The sequence below is a fragment of the Electrona antarctica genome (genome assembly GCF_951216825.1).
Source record: "Electrona antarctica genome assembly, chromosome: 4".
Taxonomy (NCBI): domain Eukaryota; kingdom Metazoa; phylum Chordata; class Actinopteri; order Myctophiformes; family Myctophidae; genus Electrona; species Electrona antarctica.
Genome location: NC_136809.1, coordinates 1,334,001 through 1,346,633, shown reverse-complemented (window position 1 = coordinate 1,346,633; position 12,633 = coordinate 1,334,001). Strand labels below are relative to the sequence as shown.

The 12,633-nt window shown below is 48.5% G+C and overlaps 1 protein-coding gene across 1 annotated transcript in view; it reads right to left on the bottom strand.

The window, feature by feature from the left end:
- eml6 (EMAP like 6) overlaps window positions 1-12,633 on the bottom strand; it is a gene marked incomplete at its 5' end in the record, with an annotated part of 90,217 nt that overhangs the window by 64,875 nt on the left and 12,709 nt on the right. Inside the window, 5 exons of the mRNA XM_079499293.1 lie at window positions 80-186; window positions 2,450-2,617; window positions 3,982-4,191; window positions 4,497-4,621; window positions 11,121-11,252. Coding sequence (XP_079355419.1) covers window positions 80-186; window positions 2,450-2,617; window positions 3,982-4,191; window positions 4,497-4,621; window positions 11,121-11,252 — 742 coding nt within the window. The remainder of the gene's footprint in view (window positions 1-79; window positions 187-2,449; window positions 2,618-3,981; window positions 4,192-4,496; window positions 4,622-11,120; window positions 11,253-12,633) is intronic.

Below are 12,633 nucleotides of genomic sequence, written 5' to 3'. Positions count from 1 at the left end.
GTGCGTGCGTGCGTGCGTGCGTGCGTGCGTGCGTGCGTGCGTGCGTGCGTGTGTGCGTGCGTGCGTGCGTGTCACTGACCTGGCGTTCGTAGTTGGTCTGTGACTCCTGTTCGATGTCAGAGTCCAGCTCTGGAACATCAGACACGTCAGAGTCTGACTCGCCGCTGTTGGAGTCCGCATAGCCCTCTGGGAAATGGAGTTTAATATTATTATGTGTCTGCATAGCCCTCTGGGAAATGGAGTTTAATATTAGTATGTGTCTGCATAGCCCTCTGGGAAATGGAGTTTAATATTAGTATGTGCCTGCATAGCCCTCTGGGAAATGGAGTTTAATATTAGTATGTGTCTGCATAGCCCTCTGGGAAATGGAGTTTAATATTAGTATGTGTCTGCATAGCCCTCTGGGAAATGGAGTTTAATATTAGTATGTGTCTGCATAGCCCTCTGGGAAATGGAGTTTAATATTAGTATGTGTCTGCATAGCCCTCTGGGAAATGGAGTTTAATATTAGTATGTGTCTGCATAGCCCTCTGGGAAATGGAGTTTAATATTAGTATGTGTCTGCATAGCCCTCTGGGAAATGGAGTTTAATATTATTATGTGTCTGCATAGCCCTCTGGGAAATGGAGTTTAATATTATTATGTGTCTGCATAGCCCTCTGGGAAATGGAATTTATATTAATATGAATCTGCATAGCCCTCTGGGAAATGGAATTTATATTAATATGAATCTGCATAGCCCTCTTGGAAATAGAGTTCATAAATTACGTGTATTCTGCAAAACCCTCTGGGAAATGTGAACAAAGTGCCACTCTCAAACTATTTAATGTCAAGGACCTCCAGAATTATATGTAATTGGCCGCCGACCCCCATCTGAAAGTATGTCGTTCCAGGGAACTACATACTGCCCCCCCCAGAAGCAAAGATTTGAGTTAAAAACCTTTGTGCCAAATTTTCACGATTTAAGCTTGTAGATCTGCTATCAATAGCTGAAGTATGACAATGCTTAAAACACCTGGCTTCAGCACCATGGAGAGAACTTGGTTTAGCACCATGGAGAGCAGCTGGGTTCAGCACCATGGAGAGAACCTGGTTCAGCACCATGGAGAGAACCTGGTTCAGCACCATGGAGAGAACCTGGTTCAGCACCATGGAGAGAACCTGGTTCAGCACCATGGAGAGAACCTGGTTCAGCACCATGGAGAGCAGCTGGGTTCAGCACCATGGAGAGAACCTGGTTCAGCACCATGGAGAGAACCTGGTTCAGCACCATGGAGAGCAGCTGGGTTCAGCACCATGGAGAGAACCTGGTTCAGCACCATGGAGAGAACGGGGTTCAGCACCATGGAGATAACCTGGTTCAGCACCATGGAGAGAACCTGGTTCAGCACCATGGAGAGAACCGGGTTCAGCACCATGGAGAGAACCGGGTTCAGCACCATGGAGAGAACCAGGTTCAGCACCATGGAGAGAACCGGGTTCAGCACCATGGAGAGAACCTGGTTCAGCACCATGGAGAGAACCTGGTTCAGCACCATGGAGAGAACCTGGTTCAGCACCATGGAGAGAACGGGGTTCAGCACCATGGAGATAACCTGGTTCAGCACCATGGAGAGCAGCTGGGTTCAGCACCATGGAGAGCAGCTGGGTTCAGCACCATGGAGATAACCTGGTTCAGCACCATGGAGAGCAGCTGGGTTCAGCACCATGAAGAGAACCGGGTTCAGCACCATGGAGAGAACCGGGTTCAGCACCATGGAGAGCAGCTGGTTCAGCACCATGGATATAACCGGGTTCAGCACCATGGAGAGCAGCTGGGTTCAGCACCATGGAGAGCAGCTGGGTTCAGCACCATGGAGAGCAGCTGGTTCAGCACCATGGAGATAACCGGGTTCAGCACCATGGAGAGCAGCTGGGTTCAGCACCATGGAGAGCAGCTGGGTTCAGCACCATGGAGAGCAGCTGGGTTCAGCACCATGGAGAGCAGCTGGTTCAGCACCATGGAGATAACCGGGTTCAGCACCATGGAGAGCAGCTGGGTTCAGCACCATGGAGAGCAGCTGGGTTCAGCACCATGGAGAGCAGCTGGGATCAGATTCAGCACTCTAGAGTCTAGAGTGCAACGATTTGTTTACAAACACTGAGGCTGCATGCTGCAGGTGCCGGGTCTGTTCTTAACAGATCCCCAAACCTGTTGTTTTGAGGATCGCTGGTTTCAGCTGGTTTTACCTTGCAGTGAGGGCTAGGGGACATGTTTCAGGGTATCCTACCTTGCAGTGAGGGCTCCAGGACCCTTAGGGCTAGTGTTTATGGGTTACAGGGGTACCTTGCAGTAAGGGCTAGGGGACATGTTTCAGGGTATCCTACCTTGCAGTAAGGGCTAGGGGACATGTTTCAGGGTATCCTACCTTGCAGTAAGGGCTAGGGGACATGTTTCAGGGTATCCTACCTTGCAGTAAGGGCTCCAGGACTCCGTTCATGACCCCTTCGGGGAGGAACCTCCACTGGAACACAGAGTGGTCGGCCCCCCCGGTGCTGAGGACCCACTGGAGGTCGTTGGACCAGCGCACGTTGGTCACATGGGCCGAGTGGCCCAGGTACTTCTTAAACTTAGCCGCTGTTGGACGCAACGCACATGCACGCACGCACGCACGCACGCACGCACGCACGCACGCACGCACGCACGCACGCACACAGACACGCACACACACACACACAGAGAGAGAGAGAGAACAAAATGGATGAATGAATCCCATTGAATCCCGCTTTTGATCGCCCCGTTCCTGTTCTCAGGCGGTTGAGAGTCTTCCACCGGACCCATGGTGCTTCTGAGCCAGAAGGGAGGTCTTCAGAGGGGGGGATTCCCATGTCAATAGGACGGGGGTCATTCTCAAGCTTTGTTGTCCATAGCTGGAGTCTGGTTTCTTCTCCTTGACTTCAGTCGTTGGGCCGGGGGTTCGTGTCCATGAAGGAGGTGGCGTTCGTCGCTGGTAGCTTTTGTCATCTCCACTCGGCTGGTGGCTTCCTGTCTCACATCTGCAGGGGCAATGCCAGCGAGGAGATGTAGGTCGTTCACGTTGGTAGGCTTCAAGCAACCAGTTATCAAGCGGCAGGTGTTGTTCAACCAGTTATCAAGCGGCAGGTGTTGTTCAACCAGTTATCAAGCGGCAGGTGTTGTTCAACCAGTTATCAAGCGGCAGGTGTTGTTCAACCAGTTATCAAGCGGCAGGTGTTGTTCAACCAGTTATCAAGCGGCAGGTGTTGTTCAACCAGTTATCAAGCGGCAGGTGTTGTTCAACCAGTTATCAAGCGGCAGGTGTTGTTCAACCAGTTATCAAGCGGCAGGTGTTGTTCAACCAGTTATCAAGCGGCAGGTGTTGTTCAACCAGTTATCAAGCGGCAGGTGTTGTTCAACCAGTTATCAAGCGGCAGGTGTTGTTCAACGCTGAGTCTAGTTGTTTGGCATGGGTTGATCTCTCCCAAACAGGACACACATACTCCGCAGAGGAATAGCACAGGGCCAGAGCAGTACATCTCAACGTGTGTGCTGTGGCTCCCCGTTTTGAGTTGGTCAGTTTCCGTAGGATGTTGTTTCGGGAGCTGACTTTCAGTAATAATAATAACAATAATAATCATATAATACCTTTCTTCAGACAGGGGAAGCGGTACAGTTTGACCAGTCCATAGTCGTCCCCCGTCACCAACACATATAATAATGATAATAATAATAATACCTTTCTTTAGACAGGGGAACCGGTACAGTTTGACCAGTCCATAGTCGTCCCCCGTCACCAAACACATATAATAATAATAATAATAATAATAATAATAATAATAATAATAATAATAATAATAATAATACCTTTCTTCAGACAGGGGAACCGGTACAGTTTGACCAGTCCATAGTCGTCCCCCGTCACCAAACACATATAATAATAATAATAATAATAATAATAATAATAATAATAATAATAATAATACCTTTCTTCAGACAGGGGAAGCGGTACAGTTTGACCAGTCCATAGTCGTCCCCCGTCACCAACACAGCGCTGCTATAATTGGCGTCCACTGAGTTGACGTCACTGGACGTGGAGTATTTGGACCAGATCCCGTTGACCTCCGACCCCAGGACCCCCGTCCAGCTCATCCAGTGGATCCCCTTCGCTTCCTCCTTGGAGAGCAGCTTCCCTGCTGAAAGGTCAAAGGTCATAGAGGTCACAAAGGTCAAGGCCAGGGTCACTTCCTCCTTGGAGAGCAGCTTCCCTGCTGAAAGCAAGGTCAGATGTCAAAGTTCAAAGGTCAGGTTTGCTTCCTCTTTACAATATGATTGGCCTACGGTCGAATATGACATCAAGGCATTTAACTCACCTTTTTCCAAATCCAATGACAAGTTTGGTCGCGCGCACGCGCACGCACACGCACACGCACACGCACACGCACACGCACACACACACACACACACACACGCACACACACACACACACACACAGTAGTACCTGGCATCCTGTAGAACAGTCTCTCCGCTGCTCCGTCATTGGTCTGAAGGAAGCGACTGTCAACCGACCAATCAAGATGAGTTATGAACGACGTCGACCGATTACATTCTCCCACCTTTTTATACCTGTAATCAGATTACATTCACATTACATTCATTCAGATTGCCACTTCCGCTTTCACAATGGCAAGACGTATTTTCTCTCGCTCGTGCGCGTCTTCTGACTCAAAGTCACGTTTTTTTCCACATTTTCTCTTTCTCCTCCTATGGTGTACGGATTCCTATCTTAATATACCAAGGGGATTACATACTCCTATGGTGTACGGATTCCTATCTTAATATACCAAGGGGATTACATCGAGGTGAAATGGAGAAAAACAAAACTGTAAAAGGGGATTTTCAACCTGATTCTCACAGCGACTTTTACCTGGTCAGTGACGAAAACAACGTGAACAATGGTAAGCGTCCTGGACACGGCATAGGAGCTATTCAGTCCTTATTAGCCCGAAGAAACAAGCTCCAGCTTAGCAAAGTGAAGAGATCTTTCTGTCTCATTATTTTGTTACTGTCTGGCGACATCGAAAGTAACCCTGGTCCCGTGAACACACGATAAATGACAAGACTGCTCCGGAGTGGACAGGTAACGGTGGAGAACAATAGAATCGCCGTCGACACAACAACACCAATGTCGACCAGCCAGGCGACGACCAACAACAACACCGCTGGCATCCTTCCTCACCAGCCAACCTGCACACCCATGCTGAATATACACGCTGACGTCCCGGTTGTGGATATTATATTCGCAAGAGCCGAGCGCGTCCCAGGCAACAGCAGGATGCGGAGGAGTGATCTAACGGTGGCGGCAGTCGAGGCACAAGACACGGTCAACACCACCATCTACAGGCGTGACGAGTCTCCACATCCAACCACGAGTCAACCACAGAGTCTCCACATCCAACCACGAGTCAACCACAGAGTCTCCACATCCAACCACGGGGGACAACGCGGCTGGAGACGGACCCAATCGGCCACACCGTAGTCTCCACATCCAACCACGGGGGACAGCGCGGCTGGAGACGGACCCAATCGGCCACACCGTGATACTTTACCTGCTATTTTTCCAGTCGACACCATGGCTCAATCAACCCCACCAGAGCCCACAACAAACCTGGACGAGGGACCCCATCCCCCACTCCCGCCACCCCACGACGACCCCCACGCAGCCCCCACCCTCCCCCCACGGCAACCCGCGGCTACTACAGACATCAACAATGGCCCTCCGCTCTCCTACTTCACCACGGAGGAAATAAGCACCATAGTCAGAGCCAACGGACTACATATTTTTCACCTGAACGTCAACAGCCTTGGACCCAAAATGGCTGAAATCAGGCATATGTTTCAATGCGGTAAGGCGAACATCATTAGCTTCTCTGAAACTAAACTTTTTTTTTTTTTTTTTAAGATATTTTTTTGCGGTTTACGCCTTTTATTGGTTTTTGAAGGGACAGACAGTAGGCTGACAGGAAACGGGAGACAGATGGGGGAAGACATGCAGTAAAGGCTGTGTCGGGCTCGGGAGTCGAACCCGCGGCACACTGCGACTGGATTACCAGTCGGGTGCCCAGACGGTTACGCCACCGCCTGGGCCTCTGAAACTAAACTTGATGAGTCAACCAAAGACCCAGAAGTTGAAATAGAGAACTATTCTTTGATCAGAAACGACAGAAACAGGCATGGTGGTGGTGTGTGTATGTATATTCACACTGAATATATATGTTACTCGTACTGACTGACACAACTGTGTGGGTTGAATTAATTTTCAAAAAGGCTAAATCGGTATTAGTGGGCACCGTCTACAGACCGCCTGACCAACATGGGTTCTATGATATACTTGAGGGGTGCTTAGCTGGGGAGGAATGTGTAGAGAAAATCCTGATTGGCGACTACAATACAGACATGCAACGTAAGGAAGCACCTGTGTTTAAGTCATTCAGTAAATTCTGTGATCTACATAGTGTCAGTCAGCTAATTACCCAACCCACTAGAGTGTGTGATTCTACTCAAACTGTCATTGATCTCATTCTGTCCTCGGACAAATCCAGAATCTCCAAGAAAGGGGTTATTGTATGTGGGCTTAGTGATCATTTTATGATATTCTGTACCCGCAAAATACAAAAACTTAAGACCGGCTGCCACAAAACAGTCATATCAAGGGACCTCAAAACCTACTCTAGTGAGGTCTTTAACCAAGTATTGGAGAGTCTGGATTGGTCCGATGAGCTTAAAAGCACACTTGTCGAAGAAGCTTGGCTTGGCTTCAAAACCAAATCTACATCAGTACTGAACAACATGGCTCCTTTGAGAACCACCAGGGGCAAAACCCGCTCGGAACCATGGATGAATTCTGACATACTGGCTGCAATGAAAGCCAGAGACAAAAAATGCTCTGAATTTCTAAAATGCAAGTCAAAGCTAGCCAAGCACTTTGACAGTGTTCGCCAAGCTCGTTTGAACAACCTAAATACCCAACGAATCAAGCTAAGAAACAGTGTAACTGCCATGACCAAATCAGCTAAAAGTAACTTCATCAATGATAAAGCACAGGAAAACAAAAACAATCCTCATGCGCTCTGGAAGCTACTAAACAATCAACTAGGCTACGGTCAGAAACTAAAAACCAGGTTTTCAAACATAAACATCAAATCGGACAACACTCTCATCACTGACAACCTTGATGTGGCCAACTACTTGAATATCTTCTTTACAAACATAGCAACAACTCTGGTTAACAAACTGCCCTCCCACTCTGGGCTCTTTGGTGTAGAGCACATTACAACCTTCTACAGAAACCTAGGTGTTTGTAAAGACGATTTTAAACTAGTTATGGTAACAACTGATGAGGTAATTAAGAAACTGAGTGCCCTCCAACCCCACAAGGCCACAGGCCATGACAATATAGCTCCAATCATCACCCACATAGTAAACCTCTCCATCAAACAGGGACAGGTCCCCCAAGATTTCAAACTGGCCAAAGTAACCCCCTTGCACAAGAAAGGGAGTAAATTAGACCCCGGCAACTACAAGCGGCCGAAATGAGTTTTCTTCGACGGGTGGCTGGCATCTCCCTTAGAGATAGGGTGAGAAGTTCAGTCACACGAGAGAGACTCGGAGTAGAACCGCTGCTCCTTCGCCTGGAAAGGAGTCAGCTGAGGTGGTTCGGGCATCTGGTTAGGATGCCTCGCGGGCACCTCCTTAGGGAGGTCCTCGACGCACGTCCCACTGGGAGGAGACCCCGGGGCAGACCAAGGCGCAGTTGGAGGAAATACATCGACTCACTGGCCTTGGAACGTCTCGGAATCCCCCAGGAGGAAGTCACTAATGTTGCTGTGGAGAGGGAAGTCTGGAGCACTCTGGTGGAGCTGTTGCCCCCGCGACCCGACTACGGATAAGCGGTTGAAGATGGATGGATGGATGGAACTACCGCCCTATTTCTATTCTTAGCTCCATCTCGAAAGTGATGGAAAAAATAGTCTATGAACAGGTTGAAAAGTATCTTGCCACTAATAAATTAATGTACGAGTTCCAATCTGGCTTCAGAACGTCCCACTCCACTGACACATGCCTTCTCTATTTGAGCGACCACATCAAACATGAGGTGGATGCTGGCAAATACTGCGGCATGGTCATGCTGGACCTCCAAAAGGCTTTTGACGCCGTGAACCACTCCATACTGGTTAACAAGCTAAAGGCAATTGGTTTCGATAGCACATCAGTGAGCTGGATGCAATCCTACCTGGAGGGGAAAGAACAGATGGTGGAGGTGAATGGAATACTGTCCCCCCCCCCCTCCCAGTGAGCTGTGGCGTTCCACAAGGGAGCATACTAGGACCTTTACTGTTCCTAATATATGTTAACGACATGACTTCAGCTTGTGACTGCAACTTGTTCCTGTTCGCAGATGACTCGGCACTGCTGGTCTCGGACAGGAACAAACTGCAGGTTGAAAAGGCCCTCAGCTCTGAACTCGGTAGAATCTGCACCTGGCTCGCTGATAACAAACTATCTTTACACCTGGGAAAAACTGAATCCATTCTCTTTTGATCTAATAGTAATCTCAGCAAGGCAAATGGCTTCTTGGTTAGAGTGGGTGACAATGTTATCACACGTAAAGATGAAATTACCTACCTAGGTTCCATAAGTAAGTAGCCTTGCCGAGCCATGAGGCCCATAGGGGCAGGAACCTATCTCCTGTTTCTGTAGCGTGAGGCAGCTTGATGTACAAGTACACCCCCTGGACATGACGCTAGTATGTCGCAGGGACTTACCCCCAATCCAACCCTTGATGCTGAGTGTCAAGCACCTAGGTTCCATCCTGGAGGCTAATCTTTCCGGTGATAAAATGGCCACCAACGTAATCAAAAAGGTCAACCATAGAACAAGATTCCTTTACAGGATCTCCTCACTGGTCAACAAAAACACCTTGAAGACCCTAACAGGAGCCCTTGTACAGGGTTTCTTTGACTATGCATGCACCTCCTGGTACCACAGCACCTCAAAGGCCCTTAAAACCAGGCTCCAGACTTCCCAAAACAAACTGGTCAGGCTCCTACTTGACCTAGCCCCCCGAACCCACCTCACCCCTGCCCACTTCGACAGGCTGGAATGGCTTAGGGTCGACGACAGAGTACAGCATCTTGCAATGGGTCTGGTCCACAAGATTCGATACACCACCAAGATACCCATGTACCTGTCTAGATACTTCCTTAATGTTAACGAAGTCCACACCCACAACACCAGAGGGAGTGCAACGAAACATGTACAACCCAGATTCGGCACAAACAAGGGACTAAATTATTTTCGCTCCTATGCCACCAAAATGTGGAACACCCTACCAACTGTCATTAAGACATGCGAATCCCTTGACTCCTTCAAAACCGCTCTCAAAGGGCACCTACGGACGGCTGCAATTCGAAACTGGCCCCTGTAAAATCGGAATCCCTCAAACACGAACGCAAGGACAACACAAGAGACGGTCGCGGCCACACAGCCAACTCAAGGTATGGCCACTGAGCCGACTTGGGGACCCATCGCAAGGACAACACAAGAGACGGTCACGGCCACACAGCCAACTCAAGGTACGGCCACGGAGCCGACTTGGGGACCCAACGCAGCTCCTCCAAGGAAAACAAACAAATTAACGGAGCTGAACGTGAATCCCCCCCACCGCCCACCCCTTTTTTCCCCTCAATGTATATGTTTCTTTTCCCTTTTTACCTCCTTTATGATGAATTCCTGTTCTGTCTATAGAAGTGTCTATTTGTACGTCTCTAAATGTTTTGATGATTTGAACATGGTGGACCCTATTGGAAACAAGTGTAATGCTTAATTGGGTCGTCCACTCACAGTTAACAGCCTTTGTATTGAGTTTGTGCTTGTAATGTACTGTAATTCTGCAAACTGTTAATAAATTCTTCAATCAATCAATCAATCAATCAGCGATGCGATCAGAGCTCGAGATTAACGGCGTCCCGACGTCCCGGGGCCTATAAAATATCTATTTGGGACTTAAATGTATGTCATTCGGGACGGTTTCGGGACTAGAGGAGTTTTTACACTGAAGATGCGCATGTCGTGTGCAGCGATGAGCAGCATGAGACTAGCAGCGCTGCTGAGACTGTTTGCAGTCAGACAGGTTGACAACAACAACAACACACCACCATTCACCCAAAGGGGGGGGGGGGGGGGGCTACCGCTACACTACACCAACGTTAGCTTCCATGCTAGGCTTGCTAGCTGCTTTAACATGTCTCGCATGGAACCTCTCCCTCTGATAGAGCTACATTATAACGGAGTGAGAGGTTCCATATGGGCCTAATGTTAGTCCAAGTAGGAGTTGGACCCATGTCGGTCCAACCCACAGCTGACCAGATAAAACGGTTACGGCACATTAAACTTGGCATCCTCTGAAGCAACAGATGTTTTCTAATGCTCAGATTGTTCTGGAATTGCTGCCCCAACACTGCAGAATGGACACCCCAAAACGCTCTCATTCCACAGTTTGTATTCCTTCGTCTTAGTGTTCCCCCTAATACAGTTTTGTTTTCTCATGTAATAGACATTTGAGTATTCATATAGACTACCTGCATTACTGCATGTTTATCTGTTGGTCTTGATCAAGCAGCCTAAAGCTACTGTAGTCACTACATTCATTGATGTACCCCCCGAGGGGGGGTACGTTTATAAGCATAGATGGCAATTAAATAACTAAATATTAATTAAGATTAACATAAACAGATGGACTGATTACATTCTCCAACTTTCTTGTACCGGTTAGAGATAAATATGTTTTTAATTTGATTACACTTTAGATGGTTTAATCAGACCCGTCTGAAGTGAGTACAGTACAGTACAGTACAGTACAGTACAGTACAGTACAGTACAGTACAGTACAGTACAGTACAGTACAGTACAGTACAGTACAGTACCCTCTATATTACCCTGTATTAATACCTCTCTCCGACAGCGTAAACATCCACCAGGCCGTCGTTAGATCCCACAGATAGTAATATTTACATATATTCACATATATTTACATATATTTACATATATTTACATATATTAGTACCTCTGGCCGACAGCATAAACATCCACCAGGCCGTCGTTAGATCCCACGGCCAGGAAGGACCCGTCCGGAGAGAACTTCAACTCATGGATCACTTCCTTCCTGTCTTTGATGTGGACCACCTCTGTCATGTCCCTGAGAGACAGACAGGTAGAGAGACAGACAGGTAGAGACAGACAGGTAGAGACAGACAGGTAGAGAGACAGACAGGTAGAGACAGACAGGTAGAGACAGACAGGTAGAGACAGACAGGTAGAGAGACAGACAGGTAGAGACAGACAGGTAGAGACAGACAGGTAGAGACAGACAGGTAGAGAGACAGACAGGTAGAGACAGACAGGTAGAGACAGACAGGTAGAGACAGACAGGTAGAGACAGGCAGGTAGAGACAGACAGGTAGAGAGACAGACAGGTAGACACAGACAGGTAGAGACAGACAGGTAGAGACAGACAGGTAGAGAGACAGACAGGTAGAGACAGACAGGTAGAGACAGACAGGTTAGAGAGACAGACAGGCAGAGACAGACAGGTAGAGACAGACAGGTAGAGAGACAGACAGGTAGAGACAGACAGGCAGAGACAGACAGGTAGAGAGACAGACAGGTAGAGACAGACAGGCAGAGACAGACAGGTAGAGACAGACAGGTAGAGACAGACAGGCAGAGAGACAGACAGGTAGAGACAGACAGGTAGAGAGACAGACAGGCAGAGACAGACAGGTAGAGACAGACAGGTAGAGACAGACAGGTAGATACAGACAGGTAGAGACAGACAGGCAGAGACAGACAGGTAGAGACAGACAGGTAGAGAGACAGACAGGCAGAGACAGACAGGTAGAGACAGACAGGTAGAGACAGACAGGTAGAGACAGACAGGTAGAGAGACAGACAGGCAGAGACAGACAGGTAGAGACAGACAGGTAGAGACAGACAGGTAGAGACAGACAGGCAGAGAGACAGGTAGGTAGAGACAGACAGGCAGAGACAGACAGGCAGAGAGACAGACAGGTAGAGAGACAGACAGGTAGAGAGACAGACAGGTAGAGACAAACAGGTAGAGACAGACAGGCAGAGAGACAGACAGGTAGAGACAGACAGGTAGAGAGACAGACAGGTAGAGACAGACAGGTAGAGACAGACAGGCAGAGAGACAGACAGGTAGAGAGACAGACAGGTAGAGAGACAGACAGGCAGAGACAGACAGGCAGAGAGACAGACAGGTAGAGACAAACAGGTAGAGACAGACAGGCAGAGAGACAGACAGGTAGAAACAGACAGGTAGAGAGACAGACAGGTAGAGACAGACAGGTAGAGACAGACAGGCAGAGAGACAGACAGGTAGAGAGACAGACAGGTAGAGACAGACAGGTTAGAGAGACAGACAGGTAGAGACAGACAGGTAGAGACAGACAGGTTAGAGAGACAGACAGGTAGAGACAGACAGGCAGAGACAGACAGGTAGAGAGACAGACAGGCAGAGAGACAGACAGGTTAGAGAGACAGACAGGTAGAGACAG